The sequence below is a fragment of the Seriola dumerili genome, unplaced genomic scaffold, assembly GCF_002260705.1.
Source record: "Seriola dumerili isolate Sdu_G_001 unplaced genomic scaffold, Sdu_1.0 BDQW01000025.1, whole genome shotgun sequence".
Taxonomy (NCBI): Eukaryota; Metazoa; Chordata; class Actinopteri; order Carangiformes; family Carangidae; genus Seriola; species Seriola dumerili.
In genome coordinates this window covers 7900887-7926568 of record NW_019174280.1, presented here as the reverse complement: position 1 = coordinate 7926568, position 25682 = coordinate 7900887, and the positions used below count along the sequence as shown (strand labels likewise).

The window sequence follows — 25682 nt, the reverse complement described above, 5'->3', positions numbered from 1 at the left end:
ATTAGGTTCAGGTTAGAGAAGGGGTTTAGGTTAGGCATTTAGTTGTGATGGTTAAGGTTACGGGACTGTATCAAGTCAACCACGGGTCTCAGGTTCAGAGATAGCAGTACAAACTTGATCTTTAAGTGTCTATTTTTAGTAGTTGTTGGTGGTTTGGTGGTGGGTGTCACCCTGTACCCAGTGAAACACAAGTTAACTAAGTGTTGCAGATATTTTTGTAAAAGCCACTTGAACTTTCAGCTGCAGTAACTTCACTTCTTGTTTCATTTCCACAGGACATCGCAGAATACTGTGAACAGTGACTGGTCTGTCACAATGAGACACAAGGAGAAGAGGAAGCTGCCATGTTCACTATAAATGGAGCAACACATCCTCTGTTGTCTATTATAGCTTCATTTCATAATGTTAGTTTGTATTTTTTAGTGTGTCAGAGTTTTTTCTCCAGCCTAAAATGTAAACATAAAAACATCTTCTTTAGTAATTTATTGCATGTTGGACTGATTCATGGTGCCTAATTTTTCCTTTGTTTTTAAGATATCAAAAAGATGCTTAGACCTTGTAATTACTTTGCTGTAGATACTGGTGTTTCCAGTGGATACACATGAAATGTGTTGAAGTGAATAAAAATGTTTTTAAAGAGACGAAAAACGAAGGGTTAAGATTTGAACTTTAGACTTGTGGTGAAGAAGCTTTTCACACAGCAGAAAGTGTGGAGGAGAAAAGCATTTTATTACTTATTCTATCATTTGTGTTATCATGTATCTGCATACAGCTGTGTAACAGTGCAGATGGCTGTTGATGTAATGTGACATTTACAGCACACGTCAGCAAAACATTACATGTGTGAGCTGTATAAAGTGAATACTTTCACCTGTTCAAATATGTCATTATTATTTTGGATTATGGAACACGTTCTTCATAAGATTAAGGATACAGGCCTGTGATGAGCTGATAGAATCTTTGAGTCAATACAACGTCCTTGAAGAGGACTGTTTATCAGCCATCAACAAATAACTTCGTCCTCTCAACACCTGTACAGAATGAACAACAGAACAAGAACAGAGTAACCCCCCCCCTCAACCCACCCAGGACTATCATCTATAATATTGCCTCTAGTGTTGCTCAGGATTTGAGGTATTTTAGCCTTTCATTTGTGACTCAAATTCCTGTCAACTCAGTTAGCCATAGTTTAACTGTAGCAACTTCCTCCTTCCAAAATAGAAGAATGAGCCTCTTAGCAGTGCAAAGTCTATAAGAAAAGAGGTTGAGTTACTTGCTGTCTTCTAAGTCTTTCCGATATTCCTAAAGTGATTAACACTGGGTCAGGTTTTATCTCCACCCTCAATACCTTTGAAAATAATCTGGATATCTCCAAAAGTTCTGCAAACTGGGACACGGGGTATAACTGTAATAAGGTGGCTTCCGTTGAGCCACATGCTTCACATAGTGGTGACATTTCCGGAAACATTAGTTGGGACATTGTTCCAGATATCTGACAACTACTGCTAAAGATTTTAAAATATAGTATCTCATGTCTCTACTTGCAGGATATAAGCAGCGAGGGCAGGCCAGTATTGCACCAGTATGTTGGTCATGGGGTCATGTGATGCTGAGCAGATTTTGCAACATCACAGTAAAATGACTTCACTTCCACAGCAAGTTCTCTTTCTTTAATTTTAAAACAGCTAGGTTATGTGGTCAGTGCAGTTCTGCTAAAATTCACAAATTGCTTCATTTTACTCTAAAATCAAAACACTTGATTTTTCTCATTTTGTATCCGTGGACACGTTTGGTAAGGAAAAATTATACTTCTTAGCTTCTTAAATTCAAATTTTCATTTTTGCAATTCTTCGTTTTCTGCACTGACATCTGTCCTTTATTTCTAAGCTCTGCAGATGTGGTAATCCACTGCGTGTATGAGACAAGTTTCTGGTGTGGATCTGAAATAAGGAAGTTGCTTTAAAAGGCTATGAATACTTTTTTAAAACAAGTGATATGGTTTAAAAAATGAAAAGTAACAGTTTTATCATGTTTGCAAATCGAGAGAACAAGTTTCTGTCTGTGAACACGGTGACCATCAACGTTTTACTGAGTGTCCTCTTCATTTCAGGTGAGTTGTTTGTTCAGTTACTTGGTGACAGTTTACAATCTCAACTTCATTCAGAAACAAAGCAAAAAATAACAGAAATATAAAAGAAATATATTGTATATGGAATGTGTTAACAGTATAGGAGAGAGTCCAGCATGACACATAACACTGAACTTTCTCTTCATGCAGATTTTTCCTATGTTGTTAATCATGAGACTGAATTTACAGGTGATCTGGCCCCTTGTGATGAGCCAGTCTTTTTCATTACTACGCCAGAGAAGATGGAGGCACTGACCGGATCTTGTTTGCAAATCCCATGTAACTTTGGAGTTAAATCAGAAGAGGAATTGAAAACCACACACTCTATCGGTGGAGTGTGGATTAAAAGGGACTCCAGATTTGCCACTTTTCCAGAAAATGTGATCTTCAACAGTAGCAGCGCAGCTCACACCTATCCAGTGAATATTACTGGAAACCTGAGAGAGAAAAACTGCACCACTATATTTTCCAATTTGACCACATTTTACACAGACAGATTCTTCTTCAGGATTGAGATAGGGTCATTCGTGGCAACAGCTGTTTGCCATTCTCTTCAAATAAATGTTAACGGTAAGTTTTAAAATAGAACATTTTTTATTAATTTGTTTCCAATATCATTGATGAAGCTTTGGCCTAGACAGCAAACAATAGTAACATTTGCAATCACATCACATCTAATTTTGAATGTCCTGACTGAAACTGTTGAGATACACTCACTGAACACTTTATTAGGAACACCATGCTACCTCTGGGTAGAGAAATATTTCCTTATCACATCATCAGCAGACTTGAAAAAGTGAGGTCTCACACAGTGACTTTTTTTTTTTTAGTCCTTCACATTTATTATCGGATGAAAATTTATAAACTTCCGCATGAATCTGAGAAGTTTTAATGTCCAGGATGAAGTTTTTCCACTTCTATGAAATTTTGAATTTTTGTAAGTTTTACAATAAAAAGGGTCAAATATGCAGATGTTGAGCGCTGACACAAACTGTCATGTACTGTATTCTTGTATGTACAGATTCTGCTCTGAGCCCCAAAATTGAAATCACAGGCGATCTGAGGGAGGGGGAGTCTGTCAATATAACCTGCTCAGCTTTAACTCCCTGTCCACGCTCCCCTCCGAAACTCACCTGGGACCTCCAACAAGACCCCCGCAACAAAAAAGAGGAAAACACTGATCGAACCGTAACAACTAAAATCAGGCAGACCATCACTCTGTCAGAAAAACATGACGGATACAACATCACCTGTTCTGCCAGCTATCCTGTGAATGAAGGAAGACATTTCAAGACAGCAAAGCATAAAATTACCCTCAGTGTTTTATGTAAGCCAACCAGTTTGTTTTCTTATTGGAACCTGTCAGCACACAAGGATTCATGATATGTCACTTTTTCACCCCAAAGATTTCATGTAGTAGGGTGTGATGCTCTTCCTCTCCCTCACATCTTTGTCACATTTCCCCCAGATGCCCCCAAGGACACCTCAGCATCCATCAGTCCATCAGGTTTGGTGCCAGCGGGTAGCTGGGTGAACCTGACCTGCTCCAGCAGAGCCAAGCCTCCCATCAGACGCTTCACCTGGTTCAAGCAGAGCACAGATGGACCCATGAATGTATCTGAAGGACACTTTTACAGTTTCAGGGCCACATATGGAGCAGTTTATTACTGTGTGGCCACCAATGATGTTGGTAATCACAGCTCATTAGAGATCCGTCTGCTTATTAAAGGTAAAGGCAGTCAGTACAGCTACTTTACTGAATCCACTAATGGAAATCTTATCTGCTGTTTTCTCATTCCCTTCTTCACCGTTGTTATATGCCTTACTTTTTTATTTGTTGAACTTCAGTAATGGCTTGTTTTTCTATCAGGAGAAGGTCTGCAATGGGAACCAGTTCTTGGAGGAGTCATTGGGGTCATCTTTCTCATCTGCTTGATAGTCTGTGTTTGGTAAGTATTACAAGTCAAAGCAGATGACTTGACTCAGTGACACTTACTGATTGACTGACATTTACAATTTAGTTGCACATCCAAAAATATCTCTTCTCCCTTCAGTCTTGACACTTTACTGGCACATTGTATATTTAACCTAAAACTCATTATGATTCATCTAACAGCCTCTTATGTCTTCCAGGCGTTTAAAGTCAACACGACAGACTCAGGTGGGAAAATATTTAACATCCCTGTACAATAAAGATTTACATGTGTTGAATGTTTTCCAACTGTTCTCATTGTCCGTGTTATTTAACTGATCAGAGCAGTTTCTGTGCTGTGATGTAGTTTTAGTCCACAAATCCCCCCTCAATTCATTTGTGATGGGTCTGTGATTTTGTAATAAGGTTTACCTCACATTTCTTGTTTGGTTTATTTCTTATAGAGTCAAACAAGTGAAGAGCTTGTTATTGAAGAGTCAGCCAGTAAAACAGAAGAAGAAAACATCCATTATGGAGAGATCGACTTCTCCAAGCTGAGACCTGCACCGTCCTCTGACTCCCTGCAGGACAGTGGACAGCAGCAGGATACGGTGTATGCACAGGTCAAAGTGTCCGAGACAGCAAACAGCTCCAAACACACTGCTGACAGCCCAGAAGATCTCTACGCTCAAGTGATGAAAAAATGAGGACTGTTAGGTTTGTGTAAAGACAAAGGTTACATGGGGTAATTTAAAAGAATTTGCCTTTATTTCTATATATTCATAATGTTTCTATATCAGTTGAGGTAGAGAAAGACACTGGAACATGAACAGGAAACTTCACTGCCTCCGTTCAATAAGAAGAAACTCAAAACCTTCACATCCTGCAGCTTTTTATGTCAGCGATAAACATGTTCATATTTATGTGCTGACTTCACACATCTCTGAGAAGAAAACTTCTTTTTAAACTTAAAAAATGTTTTGTGTTATATTATTTTGTGACATCTTAACAAGGTATTGCTAGAAATAATCGTGTTTACATATGTACTGTGTGTCAATTTTCTTCATACATTCATTTGTATTTTATTACTGTGAAACTGAAGATTTAACTTTTTTTCATATAAGCCATCAACTCCTCAGTATTCTTCAAACTACTTGTCTTCAACAATATGCAGATGATAAAATGTCAGAAACGAAAACACTTGTTTTGTACAATTTTTATCTAAGAGGTCTTTAAGGTCAACAGTGTCCCGTTGTGTGTAGAGGTGTAAGTTTTTTTGTTTGCAAGTGACAGAGGGTAGTGTTGTGATTACTGGTCTCTGGTGCAGCAGCATCACCTGCTGTCCAACCCAACAAATTACCAGCTGAAATCAAATCTCTCCATCTGCTTTTAAACCACAAATCAGACAGTCTTGCCTTGTAAATAATAAACTGCTGACAGTTTCAGGAGGAAAATGGCCTCAGTTATATGATCAGATCAGGTTTATGTTTTTTCTCCTGCAGCTCTGAACAACTTCCTTGACTTTAAAACTTAAAAAAAAAACTTTATTGACACATCCAGTCAGTAAATCCTGCTGACAGACTCAAACTTTGATCAACAGATTCACAGATTCAATTTATTCTAATGAAATCAGAAACAGAAGGAAAGTCTCTGAATTAGAACAGTATACTGCCCTTGTACTGCTGTGTCCTGTGAATGCTGTTCTGAACTGCCCCCTCACAACAGTGTGGGGGCACAACAGTGCACAACATTATCCTAACAGAGTTACAAAGTTTTTATGTATGGGGCAAGAATGGTTGATGGGGCAGAGGATGCAGTCTGGGTCTGGGAGGAATGAAACACAACAGCAATTGAGAGAGGAGCAGTGCTGGGAACTGTTGAACAGGAGACAGAAGAAGGGGCTTGGGGGAGAAATGACACTGGAGGCATGAATGTGGATGTGGCTGCTGGGGTAAGAACTGAGAGATAAGGGTGGACAAAGACACATCCTGCAGCTGGAGGCTTTGGTTGCATGCAGTTTAGAAATTAGCTCAGAAGGTTGGAAATTATAGACTACTCCATGTGCAATATACATAAGTGTGTCTGAAAAAACTTTGTTAGCAAACCAAATATTTCCACTGTTTTTTGCCTTTAGATTTTCATTTAGCTGCCATCTCTTTAAACCAGCTGACAAAAGCCATTGAATTGTTGCTTTGTGAACAAATACAGAGTGAAATTATTGCAGAAGATGTTTTCCTTAGTTTTTGAATAATGTGAATAAAATAAATAAACAAATACAATGCTGGTGTCTGGATTCTCTGGTTGCTATGGATTGCACATATACAGTATATATTGCATGACATGGTCATGATCATGATATCACTCCTGTAATCGCAGACAGACAGAGCCCAGAATTGTTAGACAACTTACTAGCTAGCAGCTACATAACTCACAGATGGAAGAACAAAACTCAAGATTTGAAAGTTCCAGTTCCTGAATTTAGTGTAAATATCTTTCAGGTTTTAGTGTATTATTATGGAAGTATGTTCGTACTCTGTTCTGGAGTCATTATAAAAACCGAAACACATCAATGGATATAGTTTTGAATCAAATATTTCCTTCTTTTATAATTATGTTAAAATAATTTTTAATTAAGAGTTATAACACTAATGTACATCCCTGGCAATATCCACTGATTTGTATAAATAGCATATGAAGTTGTGTTTAACACCAAAAACGTGTTTTGTGAGGTCACAGCGACCTTGACCTTTGACCTTTGACCACCAAATTCTAATCAGTTCATCATTGAGACCAAATGAATATTTGTGCCAGATGTAATAAAACTCCTCTGATCGCTCCTGATACATTGCATTCATAAGAAGGTGTGATCACCATGACCTTGAACTTTGACCTTTACCCACAAAAATCCAATCAGTTCATTTTTGGGTCCAAGTAGACATTTGTGCCACATTTGAAGCGATTGCCTTGTGGAGTTCCTGAGATATTGCATTCACAAGGCCAAGTCAAGTAGGCTAGTAGTACAAATCTGCACATTATATGCATTCCAACATTAGTAATTAAACACAGGCTACCAGTGACAGACTGGATGGGCACCATTTTAATCCTGAAAGGCGCCTTGGATTTTCGAAATTTTATATGTTTGCATTAATTTGATTATTAACAAACAATAATCAATACATGGAAAAGTCTTATGTGAATTTAAATAGTGATTCCCAGAGTGAAACAGCAATATTGAATGCTCAGTCAGGGGCCATCTGCGATGCCTTCATGGACCACCAGGGGGCTGCAGACTACTGGTCGAAAACGCCTAATGTATGTTGTATGTTCTTTGTTGGCAGAGGCACCCTGCAGCCCCTGGCAGAGTTTAAATTCTCTTTGGGTAGTCATGGTTCTGTGATGAATTCTTATTTTGATCATTTTATATTATTTAGATGTTCAGGCAGAGGGCCATCATCATCTGACTGTCAGGCTGTTCCAGCTGTTCCCACTGGTGCTACAGCCCCAGTAGTTTAAGAGTGATGAATATAATCATTCATTTACATGTCGTTGCTTCTGTTTGTCCAGCTTTCTCTTTCTGACATGTGAAACTCATCATTTAAGCTGTTGTTGTAAACACTGTTAGATTCCAGCTTATTGTGGATATTAATTGTGGATATTTTCACAAGAAACAAGCAACATCAACAGTCAGTATTAAAACAGTGATATGCCAGAGGACCGAGGAAGAATTTATAATCTGCTGACACTACAGGAGATTTTACAGACAGTGACATCAACTGCAGGGCCTCCACACACTAAACACTGTTATGTAGGTGACAGTTTGGAGGTTCACAAGTTTGTAGCAGTTTGTGTTTGAGGGTCCAGGTTCATTATTGAAGGTCAGATGTTGTTTGGGCCAGTCACTCCTCATAGACAGCCTGACAGTGTCCAGTGTAACATGGCTGACAACAGAGAGACAGTTGGTTGACCAGATATATGCCTCAATAGCATATGGTAACACCCAGTGCTTAAGTAATTTTGATCAAGGTACTCGATATCCATCTGCAGTGGGGCAGTTCAGTGACCATAGTTGTGGACAGCTGGAGAATGTAGAAGAAATGACAGCCATTCTGATGCACAGTTCATTACATGCATCGGTCCCTGGGTCAATGCTGTTCATAAATTAACCATGTCCTTTGAATGAAGTAGTTCCAGTAGTGATAATATTAATCAACTGCTCTTTGTCTATGTTTCTGTTGATAAAACCTGAATGTTCAATTTTAGCGCTCTAGGTTGGATTTTAGAGTAGGGGTGGTGATAGTGAAAGAGTTAATGGTATTTAAAGCCTTTAGGCCATGTGAGCCTGAGAAGATATTTAAGCCAAAAGGCCACTTGCCACCTGATCCCTGTCTGTCCCAGCAGCCAGTGAAAAATGATCATTTGCCCTTGACTCGCCTGAGGCACGGCATCACGTTTCAGTTATGCAAGTGAACGCTTTCGTAGAAAAGTTTTTCTAGACAGGACTCTGTTTTGTGTGTTTTGGATATGGATATGTTTAGGTCAACAGTCTAAGATTGCAGTATACATGACGTCAGTGTGTACCCCCCCCCCCCCCCCCCCCCCCCCCCCCCCCCCCCCCCCCCCCTGCCACATCTTCAAAAACAAGTCATATTATCAACAAAAATGTGCCAGTTTATCGATTTCTGCGAACGGTATGTTCACACTTGCTATTACCTTGTTGACACGCAATGTAATTTTCTTTAACGTAACGTTTTCTACCGCTAAGTTTATCCGTGTATTTTCGGTGGCTAACATAAACAACTCCATGATGCGGCATTGTAGATACCAGGTAAACTTCTACACCGAAGGTAGCACGATGAAAGTCTACTTGTTATTTCGTAATGATCTTGTAATTGTCTTATAATTTCCGACCGGATTTGTCCGTAAATAATACAAAATTGATCCAGTAACTAAAGTACTTAAAATTATAACTTCAATTTTACTCAAGAAATTCGCAAAGATTAATGATTTAGTAGAGTAACAAGTTGGAAAAGAAAATATATCACGTCCGTTGTTTGTGGCTAACAAATTCGCCAAAACTTCATCCGTTTCTCTAACATCTGGAAGATGAGTACGATGTTTCAGAGGGTACGACTCTCCCGTTTGTTTATCGCTTTTTGGGGTTGAACATGTACGCTCAGCTCGTATATGGCGGAGTTTCCGAAGGTACTTCAATGCAGCATAGCTGACAGGCTAGAAATCCAGAGCAGGGCGGAATGAACCAGCTTCGTCAAGTAGCTAGCGGAAGATAGAACACAACACAAAGTATGGAAATGAAATCTTCAAAATAAAAGTCATAGATGTCTGTAACGATAGTACTGTACTTGAAATTACACCTGGAAGTGTTGTATTTTAGCGTTATAAAGGTATTTAAAGTTTCTGACACCATGCCCCCAGTGCAGTTTAACCTACCTAAGGAATGTGTGATCAAGAAAAGCTGAAAGTCTGAAAAATCACATCTATTTATTCATTAATGCTTTATGTGAGTTGTATCTCCCAGCATTACTCTCTGATATAGGCAATCTCTGATCTATGTATTGCCTCAAAAGAGACAAAGTCTTTAAAACCCACACGTCTAATACGTGTAATCAGAGAATGTGAATTCCTCCAAATTCCTAAAATTATTACCAGTTAATGTATCACTTTGTTGATATCATAGATAATCTTTTGGGCTGTCAACCCAATGTCCACTGTCAACTTTATATTGGATAATTAAGGAAATACTTTTATCATTTAAAAGCAAGCAAGCCATTTTAGTAGGACAATTTTTGAGTGGAGTGTACCCTACAGTTATATTTTTGGAGAAACATTTAAGTCCTCTTTTAGAATTTTACATTAAGTTATAGCAATTCGTATAAATCATATGAACGATTTTTCTTTGACTGATTTACTATATCGGAGCCTGTTGGACTGTGAGCATTTTACTTTGAAATGTACCGGATATATATATACCGTAACATTATTTCGTATTGGTTGGCTTGACGATCGGGCAGCATAATGTTTGCTTTTCAGGTTCAGCCTTTGTTTTGGCTTATCTGTCCCCGCGATGGTAGATAGAGTACAGTAGTCGGATTATATCCTTTTCGTTGGGGATTTTGCAGTATTGTATTTACTGCGTTACTCCAGGCGTTATTTTTGTGCTCGTGATATTTTTCAGTTAAGTTCAAGCTAATATCTTCGCTTTTGACAAGCTGGGCAGCAATGGCTTACGGTGCGGAGCATGTTTGCTTTCGTTCAGATCGATGACTCTCATCGGGATAGACAAATGATTTCACTGTGAATTTTCCATCTTCGAGGCTGCCAAGAGCCGACACATAGCTGCCAAAAGTAAGAAAGTAGTTATCTTATTTGTAGTTCTTGCTTATGTTATACCTTTCTCCGCCCCAGATGTTTTGAAAGTATTGAAAGTGTTGCTATTTACAGAACGTTAGCTAGTAGAAGTGTAACTTAAGTAGAACTTATCATGGCACAGACAGGACTATACCTTCCTTCTGTACATCGCTGAAATTGTCACTGATTATCCGGTAATTGAATAAAACAGTTTATTTAAAATCCGTTAATGTCTTTCAGCTTGTTTCTGCCTCCAATCTTTATGCCCGTATCAACTATGGAGACCACTCAGGTGACTCTGGCTGTCAGAAGTGAAACATCCCCAGGTATGACTGCTAAACTTGACTGAAGACACAGCTCAAGTTAAAGGGGTCGACCCTCGTTAGAACTATTTTAGATGTCTAGTTGTAAAGTGTTTTTGTATTGCCATAACAACGACTCAAATCATTGTTTGCAGTTGCAGTAGCAGTTGAGTTACGTTCCTGTCATGTTATGATTGTGAAAATCTGTTTCTACCAAGTTTACACACACACTTATTAGACACTAGGTTGTAACATGGAAGACGATTTGTGGTCCATGTCAGTATTTCCTTGTCAAAGAAGACATCTTAACCATGTTTATATCAGAACATTGTAGAGGTGGTTATAAATGTAAGGCATATTTGTATTTTTTTAGCTGAATTTACATGAGGTTACAGGTCAGTTTGAACATTTCTAGGTGAGGTGATTGCTGTCGTTGGTAGCTGTGAAGCCCTGGGTTGCTGGAGCCATCAAAAAGCTGTGACATTACATCCAAGTGGTAATGATGGGTAGGTTAACATTTATATGTAATGCCTGACTTGTTAACAACATGATTTTAAAATATGACAGTATATTGTTTTCTCTACTAGGTTACATGCAAGTAGTGGTCTGATTTCCTTATCATTTTTGCACTTCTTAATATTGATGTGTCTGTTGATTCCCTAACAGAAATACCTGGATTGCAACAATCACTGTACCTAAAGGAATTGTTTCCAAGTACCGCTACTTCAAAGGCTTCTTTCTGGAGTCAAAGGTGAGCAGAGTCTCCTGTCTGTATAGTGGTATAGCTTTATAAATCACAGATTTTTTTTTTTTTACAGTTGGCCAAGATAACCTTTTGAAAGAGGTATTGGATATTACTTGTTAAAAAGATAATAACTGTTGAATTCAAGGCCAAAGTAAATTCAAAGTAAATGTCAAGGTATTGTTGCATGTTTCTGATGTGATGTGATGATTATAAGTTTTTGTTTTCTGTCAATTGATACCTTTCCTTTTACAGCTCATCAACAGGAAGGGGAGAAACAGGGTATCTTTGTTTTTTTGTTATTGCACTGACTTTGAAAGCGTGTGTCAGAGGATCACTTACACAATGAAAAATCACTTTCCCTGCATCTGTCTTTATGCCCTTTAGAAACAACCTTAGGTTAGTCTTGTGGAATTACCGACCGCAGGCAAACTATCAGCTAGCTTCTCTAATCTAAGCATGTGAGCCATGTCCAAGTTGCTGATAGGCCCGTATATATGTACACAAACATATCAGGGATCAAGTTTCCCTGAAAAGAAAGAGAAAGAAAATGAGTCAGCCATTTCCCTGGAAAAATGTGTCCCGTTGTCTACCTCTCTCTTAGTATTTATGTGTTTATTATTTTGTATCCCAAGGGTGGAGCTCACATTGTGTGAGACTATGGTCCTGCTGTGACTTGACTTCCTCTTGTCGTTGTGCAGTGTTGTTTGTGAGGTGCCTCACCTCCTTGTGACCTGAAACATGTTATTGTTGCACAACAGTTAAATGTTAGAAATGTTAGAAATGCCATTTTAGAAATTTGACAAAATGAAGCTCCTCCCCATGCCTGTAACAGCAATGTAAACCTTTCTTTAACTCATGGACCCTGTTTTTCAGAATTGCAGACCTGAGCAGTGTTGGATTATTTTGTCTCAGTGGAATATTGCGTTCAACTCTGTAATGATTTAATTAAATGGCAGAGCTCAAAAGGCTACAAACATTTCATTGCTATAGTTAATGATGGTTTTATTACAGATAAAGAGAGCAGCTTGATGTGTAACTAAAGAAATGTTCGATGAACTAATGAAAAGTTCTTTTTTCTTCACTAACTAATTCACTTTTCAGGCTACAATCGTTGGTGGCTGACTGCCCTAGCTGGGGATTGGTGACTATACTAGCTCTAATTCCTTTCTCACTCTCTGGTCCACAGATATCTTTGAGACCAGACTGAAAAGTAGTTCAATGTATCCTATTTGAAAACCCTAACATTGTGCCAAACATTGGAATTGCAGAGTGCAGGTGGTCCCTGTCAAGTGATAGTCAATATGTGGGAGACCCATCACCAGCCCCGCACGATGAGCCCCACAGGTATAGAACAATGAAAAACGGTGCACATTGTGGTTGGGTTTGGAAAAGTGTGTCATACTCAAACCCCTGTAGACTTCCCATTCCCTGCCCTAGCATTATATATAAAAATGCTCATCAGGGTCACTTCTTGCTCATCTCTCTGAAGAAGAAGGTTATTATTTCAGGGATAGTTGAATCTGACTATGGATTTTTTTGTTTTGGGCAAAATGTATATTTAAATTAAGATACTGCCACCTGACTGCAGCGTTTCTTCAACAAACACTGTCTGTAATTTACTGGTAGTCTCTGGATACGCTTGCTTTTGTGGCAGTGTGTTTATGTTTTGGCAAAGAACAGGGACAACACTTGCTGGAATAATCTATAGCCATAGAGGAAACACTGCATCACAGTAGATGTCATGACCTGATATAGTAGAGCTCTCTAGTTAAAACCCCATTGTGTTGGCAGAACACAGACAAAGCTCATTCAAAATGAGCTTGATAGGAAGAATAGTTGCAGCCATTGCTGTACCCTGCTTCATGTCCTTTTTGACCACAACCTGTCACCCGATCCTTGTTTCTTTTTCTTTCTTTCTTGTAGCAAATATTAATAAAATGCCTCTCTCACTAAAATGAGAATTTGTTTTAAATAAATTTTTGTTTTCAATCCTGGAGTGTTCTGTTTGATTTTCATAAACATCCTGCTAAATTAACCCCGATGACAAGCTCATACTCAGAGTAGTGTAGTGATGAGTGAACTCTTGAGTTTGAGGCAAATCAAATTCAGAACAAACCATTGGAGGCTTAAATTTGGCATCTGGTTTCTAGTGTTCAAAATGGGGAAAACACTGGAAATGCACTGGTTTGATCTGACCTCAATTTTTGTACTGTTAAGATTCCTCTATGCTGTTTCTAATTCCTTTTTCCTTCATTGCAGCATCACACCAGAATATTGATGATGGGCAATTTGGAATTCACAGTAAGTTTGACTGAAAAAGCAACCAGCCACCACCAAACTACAAACACAACAACTGTCACAAGGGAACTCTCAGTGTTATTCACCTTGTATAGGTCTACACTGTGTAAAAGTAAGATAGAAGCACTGTGGCGCTAAATGGTTTACTGATGTGCTTAATCCTTCAAGATAACTGAAATCCCTTCAGACCACATTGTAGTCACTTCATCTGTTTTGTACAGCAGAGGTTTTGAGGTCGTCTATTACAACAGAGCAAACAATTGTGTCCTCCCTGCTTTGTCACTGCAACCTGTTCTCTGGTCGGCATTCATATATACATTGTCATCAAATACAAAAGCATCCTGTCTGTGTCCTCCCTTTTTTTTCTTTTTTTTTTTATAGATGGGGTGAATTGTGTTGACTCTGGGTGGCTCACATGCCAGACAGAGATTCGCCTACGTCTGCACTATTCTAAGACGTCTCCGGTGTCCATCACGAAGAAGAAATTCAAGAAGTCTCGGTTCAGGTAGGGCTGACACCAAGGTCGATTTCAACACCAGCCAGAGAAAGTTCTACTTCAAAGCAACTTGAGATGGATCATTACAGTGCTACTATTACCCGACCTGCCTGTTACCAAAGAGTGATACATACATACAACAATTATAGTAAGAAAAGCTGAAAGTACGATGTAATTTGATTTAACTACTTATTTATGTTTTGATGCATTTTCTTTTAGAAATGCATGTGGCTTTCAATATGACTATAATATTTTGATTCACTTTTTATTTTACCTATCTATCCAGGATCAAGCTGACATTGGAGGGCATTGAGGAGGAGGAAGATGAAGAGGACGAGGCAATCAGTCCTTCGTCTTGGCCCAAGATGACCTCCACTCTGGACATCAGTATGATCAGTGCCAATGGCTATAAATCGCGTCACTCACAGCCTGAGTGTGGGAATGCACTGGAGCCCTCCCAGTGGACTGAGTACAGTATCCACACCATGGACCCAGACAACCTAGAGCTCACCTTTGAGTTCTTTGAGGTAATAACTCATGGCCTCTGATACACCAGTAAACCAATTTGTTAAAAAGATACAAGTTTGTATTCTTGACTTACAAATACAAGTGTAAAAGGAAGAACAAATCAGGCATCACAATTAGATTTATGTGGTTTTATGTGATCAAAATTGTACAAATCTAATATATTTGTTTACAGGAGGATCTGGGTGAGCATGTGGTCCAGGGAGATGCTCATCCCGGACATGTGGGCACAGCTTGCCTCCTCTCCTCCTCTTTTTTGGAGAGTGGCAAAGACATCGGAGTGGCCACACTTCCAATAATGGGTCGAAATTTCAGACAGACCATTGGGAAAGTTAGAGGTAAGATTTTTTTTTACAAAAGAGTCCCACACTGGCCGACAATGATTTGTCTGTATGCAAAAAAGAGGGTGCGAAACTGAAACTGTTTTTTCTTTTCATTTGTTCACCCTGTTCCAGTGGATTACCTGGTGATTCGGCCCATCCAGGGACTGCAGTGTGACATGAGCTCCTCGTTCACCAAGTACTGGAAGAAAAGGAGCACTCTGGATGTGGGCCACAGAGGAGCAGGCAGCACACATGCAGCCAAGTGAGTCATAATAAGTGTTTGAGTTGGCTAGGATAGAGTGGTCATTAGCACAACAGTGTGTGCCAATAGGGTGCATGTTCCGCTTCTGTTCCCTTTCAACAAAATTGTCTTCTAATTTGTATTTTACAGGCACCACAGAATCAGGGAGAACACAGTAGCCTCATTCAAAAGTGCTGCCAAGCATGTAAGTTTTCACGTGATTAGTTCATGAGCAATTATTTACCTTCAACATTACTTCTGCCTTTTTTATTAATTTAATAACATTTAATTATATGTCAATTGTGTACATGTAGGGTGCAGCTTATGTGGAGTTTGATGTTCACCTCTCCAAGGATGCTGTTCCTATTGTATACCATGATCTGACATGCTGCATATCCACCAAGAAGGTAAATTTAAGGCCTGTTGTTCTTGATGATGGAAATATGAAAGTGACTTCAAGTTATTTTTCTCTGTTGGTATTTTTACTTTCCATTAACTAATTATCACTGGATCACTATACGTTTAAGAAAGTGGTAAGCATGAACAAATGTATGTCTTTACTAAAAAACAATGAATGTAATTCTTTTTATCTCCTTGACAGAAAAATGACAAGACTTCACTGGAGCTCATTGAGGTGCCAGTCAAAGACTTGACATTTGATCAGCTGCAGCTTCTGAAGGTAAAAACCTGGAATGAAACTGTGCAAATAAGACCCAAGTTGCAATAAACCCTTGACATGAAACAAAATGAACAGTGAACAAATCTGAACCACCACTCCCTCTCCTACCACTCCCTTCTGCTAAAAACAACAACAAGGGAAACAGACATTTAAAACAGGACTGTGGGCAAGTCAGAGCATGTGGCATCATGTAACCATTTGTTTTACGTAATGACAAGATCATGTATGATTTATTTTGTTATGTTTTGTTGCACAGCTGGCCCATGTTACTGCAATGAAAGAAAATGATAACAAAGGTATGTACCTACTGGTGGTGTTTGTTGTTCTGAAGACCTGTATGCCCTCGTCTTACGTCACAGCAAAGTGGCTGTGAATGTAGAATTAGGCCAGGAGTTGTGTGTGTGCCACAATCATGAGCAGTCATCTCTTCTGTTTTTTATTCAGATTTGCTGGACGATGAAGACGAAATTGATGAGCATCAGCCATTCCCATCACTCTCGCAGGTAGATTACTTCTTGGTGATCATCATTATTAAATATCTTGTCTAATCATTATAAGCTGTTCCCCTTAGCCTCACAAGTAGATGAACAGTAAAACTAGGGAACTCCCATCACCTATATTGAATGGCACTCTCTGCCAATGGTTCTGTTGCTGTCTGTTAAATAACAAATTATTTGTCAATAACTTATCAGTTATTACCTACATTAAAAAAAACATATTTCATATCTCTTACAGATCTTTCAGGCTATTCCTGAGCATGTGGGTTTCAACATTGAGCTCAAGTGGATCTGCCAGATGAAGGTGAATGACAGAGTATTGCAACAGTTACTTTGATTGAATGAGTTCATTGTGAATTCATGTCTTGTGTTTTCATAATAAACTGAATTGATAAATGCTTTGTATTGACAGGACGGGTCATGGGATGGCAACTTATCATCCTACTTCAACATGAATACCTTCCTTGACATCATCCTGTCTTGTGTTCTGCAAAAAGGCGGCAAAAGACGCATCGTCTTCTCCTGCTTCGACCCAGATATCTGCACCATGTAAGCACAATTGACAACTGAGGATAAAGTATGGCCAGATTTGATCAGACTGGAAATAGCATTCTATTCAGAAACACAATAATGTTACATGGTAATGAAGTTATTGATTTGCACACATTTTATTTTAAATAAATGTTAATTTAATAGTATGCTAATGTTGATTAGCATGCCTAGCTCAATTTCTTTCTCAGACATTAAGATATTTCAGACAAACAATTTACAGAATGTCTTCTGAATGTAACTGGACTCATTACCAGAAAAAGCACAACACAAAAGATTACTTTTTGTAGTAGCAGTTCAGTTTCTGTCAATTTATATTTTTGAAACTATTACCCATCTCAGAATGTGACAGTGTTTAAAAGATTCTTGTTCTTTACAAATCAATTTTGAAGAAAAGCCAAGTTACCAGTAAACAGATGCTTTGTCTCCATGTTTTAGTTATTAATAGGTTCTCTCCTACGTAGATGGTGATTGTGACATCTTTTCATGTTTCTCTCAGGGTGCGTCACAAGCAGAACAAGTACCCCATCCTCTTCCTTACTCAGGGAATTTCAGAAAAGTATCCTGAACTAATGGACATCCGCTGCCAGACCACACAGATCGCCATAAGTTTCGCCCAGAGTGAGAATATTCTGGTGAGCAGTTGTAGCAGAAAGATAAATGTTTTTCATAATGTATTGACTGAATTTTCCAGATGTTGTATAGCGTCTATATAAGCATTTCATACCCACCAGCCTCACGTCAGTCAAAAACACAGTCTACATAACAAACAAGTCAGCTTGCATAGCGCTGTGTCAGCTGTCTCTTAGACATCCGAAGTGGTTTTACTAAGGTCAAAAATGTCTCCAGACAGCTTAGGCAACATAATCTCACATCACTTTTTTTTTGTTGAAGGCACATTTGTAGCTGAATTGTCTTACTTATGTATTATGAAGACATTAAGACTTTACCAATGTTTAAGCCAACGTGAGAGTGAGAAGAGAAGAAGTGACTTTTATTTTAGGATGAATTTAACAAGATTAAACAAGGCTTTTTTTTTTTTTTTTTCTAACTGGACTTCCTCGGCTGCTCCTTCAGGGGATCAGCGCTCACACGGAGGAGCTGCTTAAGAACCTCACCTACATTGGGGATGCCCAGTCTAAAGGCCTGGTGGTGTTCAGCTGGGGAGATGACAACAACGACCACGAGACCCGGAGGACGCTGAGAGAGCAGGGAATTGATGGGCTCATCTATGATAGGTAGGTTGAAATGTGACATGCTTATCCGTGGCTGCCTCGTAGCGCCTCAAGACCTCAATGCTTGTCGGGTAAACTAGAAACACACAGACCCAAGCAAAACCAACTCTGTACTGTATATCCACAAACACATTTTCTTTGCACAATCAAACATTCAGTTACTGCACTTTCCTGATATTTCTGTTTTGAAAAATGCTCTCATAATTGTGTTCCGAGCTACAATCGTCCCCTGTTACATAACATCCTGTTCTGTACACCCTGCGCCATTGGTCTGTTTTCAGCCTGAAGCCACAATTGAGTTATTGATCAGGACATTCAGTTTCATAATTTTGATTACTGCATTCACAGTGCTCTTCCTTGTTATTCCACTGTATGATTACAAGGCCTTTTTTTTCCCCCCATCTGCAGTGTTTCAGGAGTCAGGGTTACATAATCAAGCACTGGCAGACACCATAATCACTTGGCACCTGCCACAGTTGCTGATGAAAATGGTTGGATTATTCATTGAACATTTTGTGTGTGAGTGCGACATTAGTACACAACGTGCCAATGCTGTTACATAAAGATTGGGTCTCTGTCAAAGTGAAACTGATTTCTCTGATCTTAGCAAAGCTGCGTGGTCAGCAGAGAGTGTTTGCTCAGCTGTTTCAGTTCTGTGTTTCACCCTACCACGACCTTTACTCTATATTAATGTTTGGACGTTGACCCAGACTTTTACAGAACCCTGCAGAAAGCAGACTATAGGCTTTGAACTCTTATCTTACAACTCAATACTCCCTGAAGATTCCAGATGTAACTTTATTTAACATCTCAAATCAAAACATTTGACCTCTCCACGTTGTTGTTATAACTTTGCCTCTTGTTTTACAGAATTTGTGAATGCTTGGTGCCATATTTTGACTCAAGTTCTTCTGATTCCCGTAATGTTTCTCTGGTTCCTGTCTGTGTTTTGTTAATTTACTCACTCTACAACCCTTGGCTGGTTTTGGTTCTCCCCTCAAATACTGCCTGAAAGTTCATATATTCCTCATAAAATGCAGAAGGAACAAAATCGTGTTCCTTGACAATGATGCAAGACGGTTGACTTCTCATACAGTGCTGTGCAAAAACTTTAGGCACTAAAAGTAAAGTGAGGATGTTTTCAAAAACAATGCCATGAATAGTTTAAAAATTAATATTAACACTATTTAAAATGCAGTAAACAGAAATAACCTAAATCAAATCAATATTTGTTTTGACCCTTTGCCTTTAAAACAGCACCAGTTCTCCTCAGTACACTTGTGGATAGTTTTTCAAGGTACTTGGCATGTACGTTGTTCCAAGCATCTTGGAGAACTTGCCACAGTTCTGTGGATTTAGGCTGTTTCAGTGTTTTCGTCCGTTTATGTAATACCAGACTGAGTCCATGATGTTGCGATCAGCTCAGTGTTGCAGGACTCCTTGTTTCTCCTTGTTGCTGATGATGGTTCTTTAGGACGTGAGTTGGATGTTTGAGGTTGTTGTCATGCAGCGGGATGAATTTGTCAGTCAGACGTCTCTCCGATGGGATTGTGGGATGGATAAGAATCTAAACATCAAAAGTGCCTAAAACTTTTTGCACAGCACTATATGTCCGACACTTTAATAGTATAGCACTTGATGTTTCAGTGATTATTGTTGTTTTAGCTTTTTGGATTTTCTTAAAACTTGGATAGTACTAAACACAGTTGTTTGATTGGTCAACTGCCATGTTTATCATTTCTGAAGCCTCCTTACACCCGTCAATACTCAACATGATATAGAAAGCAAAAGAGGCAACAAGAGTGAATGGCTTGTTTAGTGCATGACAGTGTTCCTTGACGTACTGGCCTTGTGTGTGAACCAAAAAATATGTATTTGCATTTGTCTCAAATAACCTTGATCCAAGAGATCTGCATTTAAGCCTCACATGTATAGCGATTCACCTCTCAGTAACTTTGTCAGATATCACAGCATATTTTTCACAAGTATATTTTCTGTTATTTGCACCTATTAAGTTTGTGGATGATCTGCTTGTACTGCCATTTGGTTTCTTTACAAAAGGGGTGATTGCGCTGGATGCTTCTTGTAGCCTTGAAAATGAGTTGCACTGCTCCGTCTTAGCAGATTGTGTTATGAAATTTGTTGAACACAATCAAAATATCTTGCTTGACAAAAATCTTACATTTGCCACTTTGGATAACTGGGCTCACAAGGGTGACTGTGACCTTCCTCCTTTGAGCAGGTTCACTATAAGAGAGTAACTTATACTATGGGACTTTTTATCCCCTTACACTGCCCTCACAAAACACATTTTTGGCCATAGCTGAAGGACTTGGACACAATTATGACAAAATTTCACACAAAGGTCTAATAGGATAAAATGATGAAGTGATGACATTTTATATCCAAAAAATCCAAAGTCAACTTCACTTTCACATTATAATGTACTGCAAAAACATTTCTGGACATTATTCAACACTGTAACTCAGGAACAGAAGGGGAGATTGTGACCATATTTCATACTTGGTTGAAAACTGAATTGGTGACACTAATCTTAGGTACCAACCTCGATAGATCTTCTGTGCTGCCGGGTTGTAGATGAGTGTGAAGCATCGATATTTTTAAATTTGTAGCTTCTTTGCAGCAACATCCATATTTGAAGCATTGTCTATTGTTTTGGCTACAACTTTGTGCTCAATCAGAATTGGTTCTGAAATTTGACACTTTTTTGTGTTTCTGTCAATGAACTTCCACACTAATACAGTACAACAAAGCTTCAACAAAGACAAGTCAACTTTATTGATATATCCCTATATCACAAATCAAAAAATACACTTAATACCTTTTAAGTTCCTTCAAAGTCATCACTACATATATTATGAGTCTGGACAGACATCGATATAAACTGCACTTTGACTGGTTGACGGAGGCATACAGCCACAAGATGGTAATTCCTGAGTTCACCTACCAAGACATATGTTACTTTGAACGTGTGCAAAAGTTCAACTGTTATTGTTATGTTTGGCCGGCATCCAAACCTTAACCAATACACCTGTAAAAACAGTAACCTACTGTAAAATATTTTATTGATAGAGCTCATAATGGAGAACACACAGCCTCAGAGGAGTGGCTCACTCGGGGACCAAAATTTCTGTAACACTTATATAATATCATATACTGTTGTTTAAGCTTATGAGAACAATGTCAGTCATTGTCCATATGGGGAAAGAATGATGTTTTTGTTTTCCATACTTGACTGCTGAGGACGTTGGCCGTGCCTAGTATTTAATCTGCTTTAATCGCCTGTATAGGTGAGCCACCCACATATAACTGAAAACCTAGCGTGCAGAACAAAGTAATCTTGCTAACCCACTGATCATCATATTTGGCGAGTCATGCCCTTGGGCATTGCTTCACAAAATGTGGTGCATGCCAAGCAGGTAAAAGGTGAGATGCCCTGAATGTGCAGGTGGCATCCAAAATCCTCTTAACTGAGTAAAACAATTAGAAAAGGCTCTTTCTCATAAAAATGTAAACCAGTGCAATCATCCCCCCAGTCAAAGTGAATGCAAAAAACAGTTTTCATTAACATAGGTGCATGAAAAAAGTGTGGAGCTTCTGTATGGTCACATTACCCCTCTACTAGTTAGTTGGGAGCAGAACTGGACTAGACTAGTAGTCTTTGTATTTTTGCATCTTGCCACATTTTACTATTCTTTTTCCACTTATAGCAGATGAAATTTTTAAATTTAGAAAATAAAAATGAATCCATAAACTTCAATTATATTATATGATCTTATTGTTAGTACTAACTTTATAATATTAATAATAAAGATAACAATAGACTTTGTTCCACAGGACTACTCAGTAGTGCTTGGTGATAATTCAAGCACTACAAGCAATCCACAATTTAAAGTGGATTGTATCATGATAGTATAATCACACCATCATATCCTAACCTGTTATTGCTTTACTAAATGTTCCTTAAATGATTCATTCCCAGCAAACTGTAATTTAATGTGACAGAGTGAGTGAAATATGAAGAGTTTTGTCTGATGTGACAGTGGAACATATTACACTGTGCAGTTATCGCAGTAGATAGTGGAAAAATACTCTCACTATTGTTGTGATGTATATATTTCAACCCTGTCACCAAGCCATACTGCTCATCTGCGTGACTTCATAGTTCTTTAACTTTTGTTAGCAACATGTTTTTGGGTCAGGAAAACTCTGCTGTCACTTTGGTTTTTGAATGACGGACAGTAGTCAAAGAAACTTGTGAGGCACCAGTTTACACCAACTACTGTCCACTCATCTAACTGATGGATGTCTGATCCCTTTCCTTTAGCATCTGCGAGGACCAAGGAGAGCAGCCAAATATCTTCCAAGTAGAGGAGCAACACTCCCTGCAGGAGGTTATTACAGAGGAGACCCTAAAGAGCTCCACCTGTTCCTGCTACTCCATTCCCTGCTCCATGGCTCCCTGCATTGCCTCCAAGGCCCGTGCTGGCAGTGCTGAGTCCGATTCTGGCCTCAGCTCCTCATAAGTACACCTAAACTACCTTTCAATAGACCTCACTGCTCACACACACTTTAGAGGACCAAGGTGTACTTGCTCAAAGATAAAAGATCAGGTTTGTGTATGTATTTTAAAATTTTGCTCACAATAATAAAACCTCTTAAATTATCTCCACTCCACTCAGTGACAGATTTTGTCTGCTGTCATGTATCTTCACAAAATGTTTGTTATATATGTTTTCTGATAAAATAGGTGGATGGTTTGCCTAAACATTAAGGTGATGCACATGTTTTTTTCATCGACCAGTTTTGGGATCAAAACAGTATGCACAAAGGTCTTCATAAAAGTGGAATTTCACAGTGGATATTTATTTAGCCAAAATGTTTCATCTGTTGATAGTCGAAGTGCTAAAATTTTCTGCATATATTTTACAGGTGTAAAGGTGTAACATGTCGGCAAATTGTATGTCAAAATGTTGATGATGATGTAGGATTATGCTGTTTTTCTGTTTCTGCTCTTATGTCTTTTCTGTGCGTGTAGCCATTACCTTAAGTGTTAAGGAGTAGTAGCTACTGATTGCTATTTCAGGTATGGGAAATAATTTGGGAGTGTATCTGGCACATCCATTGCTGGGTCTGGTTTGCATACTACACTCAGTACAAGAAGATGTGCATTTGGATGACTGTGTGTGTTGCCATTAATGAATGCTCACCTCTTGGTGGATAGACTACAGCACTTAGAAGAAGCCTACATGGCTGATTAATCTACTCTTGAATGGATTGAAAGTACTTGCTCCTCCTTTCTACGCCTTCAAACACCTGCTTATTGACTTTTAGGGATTTATAGCTATTGCTGTTATTTAAATACTGCATGCATACTGGATGTACTGTATCCTTTGTTCTTTTTATCAACTTGATTTGAGGAAAAGCAGAATGTTTTGTTTATGACAGTGTACACATACCACAGCCTTAAAGGGGGAAATTGTATGTTTCTTGCTTTTTTGTTTCAAAATCACCAATACCTCACTCATCGTCTATTAGAAGAGACTTGAGTGCGGATGTCTGTACAGAATGAACAAATACTTCTATACTACCTATAAATCTTATTCACCTCACAACCCAATGCTTCTTATTGCATGGCAGATTATTTTTTGGGACAAATTATGCTTGATATATTTTATCATTTGAGTATAAAAATGTGTTGGAATGGTGATGCTGCATTTTGAACAGAGCAAAACAAATCCATTTATAGTATACTGTCTGTATATCTGTCTTATTGCACAGTCTCTTCAAACTCATGATGGAGTCATGCATAGTCTGTATATGTATATGAATGAAGTACCAGAGAGAATAAAAGAATCTAGTGTGTAATACTAACTGCCACTTCAGAGCAGAAGAGTGTAAATGATAATGTAAATAAAATCAATATCTATATTTGTTCATTTTCTCTTTGACTCTTTTCTTTTTCATGTCACTTGAGTTCTGATATCTCAGTAACACCTTGAGGGAACTTCTTCAAATTTTGCAGCATCGTTCACTCGGATTCAAGGGTGAACTGATTTGGATTTTGTTGTCAAAGGTCAAAGGCCGCTGTGACCTCACAAAACATGTTTTTGGCCTTGTGAACGCATCATCTCATGAACGCCCAGAGGGAATTACTTCACATTGGGCACAAACGTTTACTTGGATCAAAGATGAATTGATTAGATTTTGGTGGGCAAAAGTCGAAGATCACTGACTGCACAAATCATGTTTTTGGCTGTAACTATAAACGTGCATTTAAACTGCAACTGGATTGGTTGGTGGAGGCAAACAACTGTGGTGTTGTGATTCTAGTTTTGTTTACATTTAGTTTTACTCAACATAGCCTACACCCATAGAACGCTGCTGGCATGGCACTATACAATAGTTAATGATTGATCAGATAACGCAAGCACACTCAGTGATGGTTGGCACGACTAATGATATAAGGTTTCTTTCTTATCTCAGGATGATTGTCTCAGGCAGTGGTTATCAGAGTGAACCTTACAACTGATGTACCAATGATCAGTCTTTTCATGCAACTACCTGGGCTATTGTTTAGGAATGCTGAAATGATTAAAGAGTTTACACCCTTCACCACTAACTAGATTTTTAAATGACAAGGAGAGCTCTTTGGTTGAGGATGCAGGTTTCTAAGCCAACATCCTCACCAATAAAATGTAATCTGATCCTCATCTGAGTCACAAGTGTAGTGTCCCTAAGCCAATATCACAAGCAATTATAATCTTCTGTGTCTCTATTGAACACACCCATGAAACATTCACCTTTGGCAGCAATAACTTCAAACAAGCTCTTCCAGCTGCTGCTGGTCAGACCTGCACAATGATCAGGGGGAATTTTGGAGCATTCTTAGGATGTCTGGTGATGTCTAGAGAGAGTAGTGGTAGTGTCGAGTAGTACTGATGAATATCTAAACTCTCTGAGATGACTTTGCAACCCTTCCAGCTTTATCCAAATCAACAATTCTTGATCACAGGTCTTCTGAGATCTCTCTTGTGCAAAGCATGTTTCAAATTACCAAAAGTTTCTTGGGAATTCAAAATTCAAAATGTTTGAGTGTTTTTTACAAGTCAAAGTAGCTCTATCCCACACCTCCAATCTGGTTTAATTGATTGGACTCCAGGTTTGATAACTCCTGACTCCAGTCAGCTTTTGTTGATGCCATTAACCCAAGGGGTTCTTTTTCCAGCCTACACGGTGAACGTTTGAATGATGTTTTCGACGTAGACAAGAACAATACAATGATTTGTGTGTAATTAGTTAGAAAATAGATGAAGTTGGTTCATAATTGCAACTTGGATGAAGATCTGGACATATTTTTAGGAC

At 38.6% G+C, this 25682-nt stretch overlaps 2 protein-coding genes across 4 annotated transcripts; both read left to right on the top strand.

Annotated features, from left to right (window-relative positions):
- Nucleotides 1–1676: 1676 nt before the first annotated feature.
- LOC111216467 (Schwann cell myelin protein-like) lies at nucleotides 1677–6308 on the top strand. Of its 2 annotated transcripts, XM_022738007.1 has the most exons (8): nucleotides 1677–1792; nucleotides 1888–2110; nucleotides 2318–2698; nucleotides 3150–3455; nucleotides 3597–3857; nucleotides 3999–4077; nucleotides 4262–4289; nucleotides 4505–6308. In XM_022738007.1, exons 2-8 carry the CDS (start codon nucleotides 2008–2010, stop codon nucleotides 4745–4747), a joined length of 1401 nt encoding a protein of 466 aa, XP_022593728.1. In that variant the 5' UTR covers nucleotides 1677–1792; nucleotides 1888–2007; the 3' UTR covers nucleotides 4748–6308. The 2 variants fall into 2 exon arrangements, with proteins under 2 accessions (XP_022593728.1, XP_022593727.1); XM_022738006.1 differs by having other exon boundaries at nucleotides 1677–2110.
- Nucleotides 6309–10061: 3753 nt separating this feature from the next.
- gpcpd1 (glycerophosphocholine phosphodiesterase 1) lies at nucleotides 10062–24232 on the top strand. Of its 2 annotated transcripts, XM_022769374.1 has the most exons (19): nucleotides 10062–10403; nucleotides 10647–10732; nucleotides 11124–11214; nucleotides 11375–11459; nucleotides 12722–12797; nucleotides 13713–13754; nucleotides 14133–14256; nucleotides 14534–14774; nucleotides 14948–15110; nucleotides 15228–15357; nucleotides 15487–15541; nucleotides 15651–15743; nucleotides 15938–16015; nucleotides 16272–16311; nucleotides 16460–16518; nucleotides 16751–16816; nucleotides 16925–17061; nucleotides 17561–17696; nucleotides 18139–18303. In XM_022769374.1, exons 2-19 carry the CDS (start codon nucleotides 10669–10671, stop codon nucleotides 18301–18303), a joined length of 1845 nt encoding a protein of 614 aa, XP_022625095.1. In that variant the 5' UTR covers nucleotides 10062–10403; nucleotides 10647–10668. The 2 variants fall into 2 exon arrangements, with proteins under 2 accessions (XP_022625095.1, XP_022625104.1); XM_022769383.1 differs by lacking the exons at nucleotides 10062–10403; nucleotides 10647–10732; nucleotides 11124–11214; ... (2 more) ...; nucleotides 13713–13754; nucleotides 14133–14256 and adding exons at nucleotides 14286–14395; nucleotides 22645–24232 and having other exon boundaries at nucleotides 18139–18299.
- Nucleotides 24233–25682: the final 1450 nt, after the last annotated feature.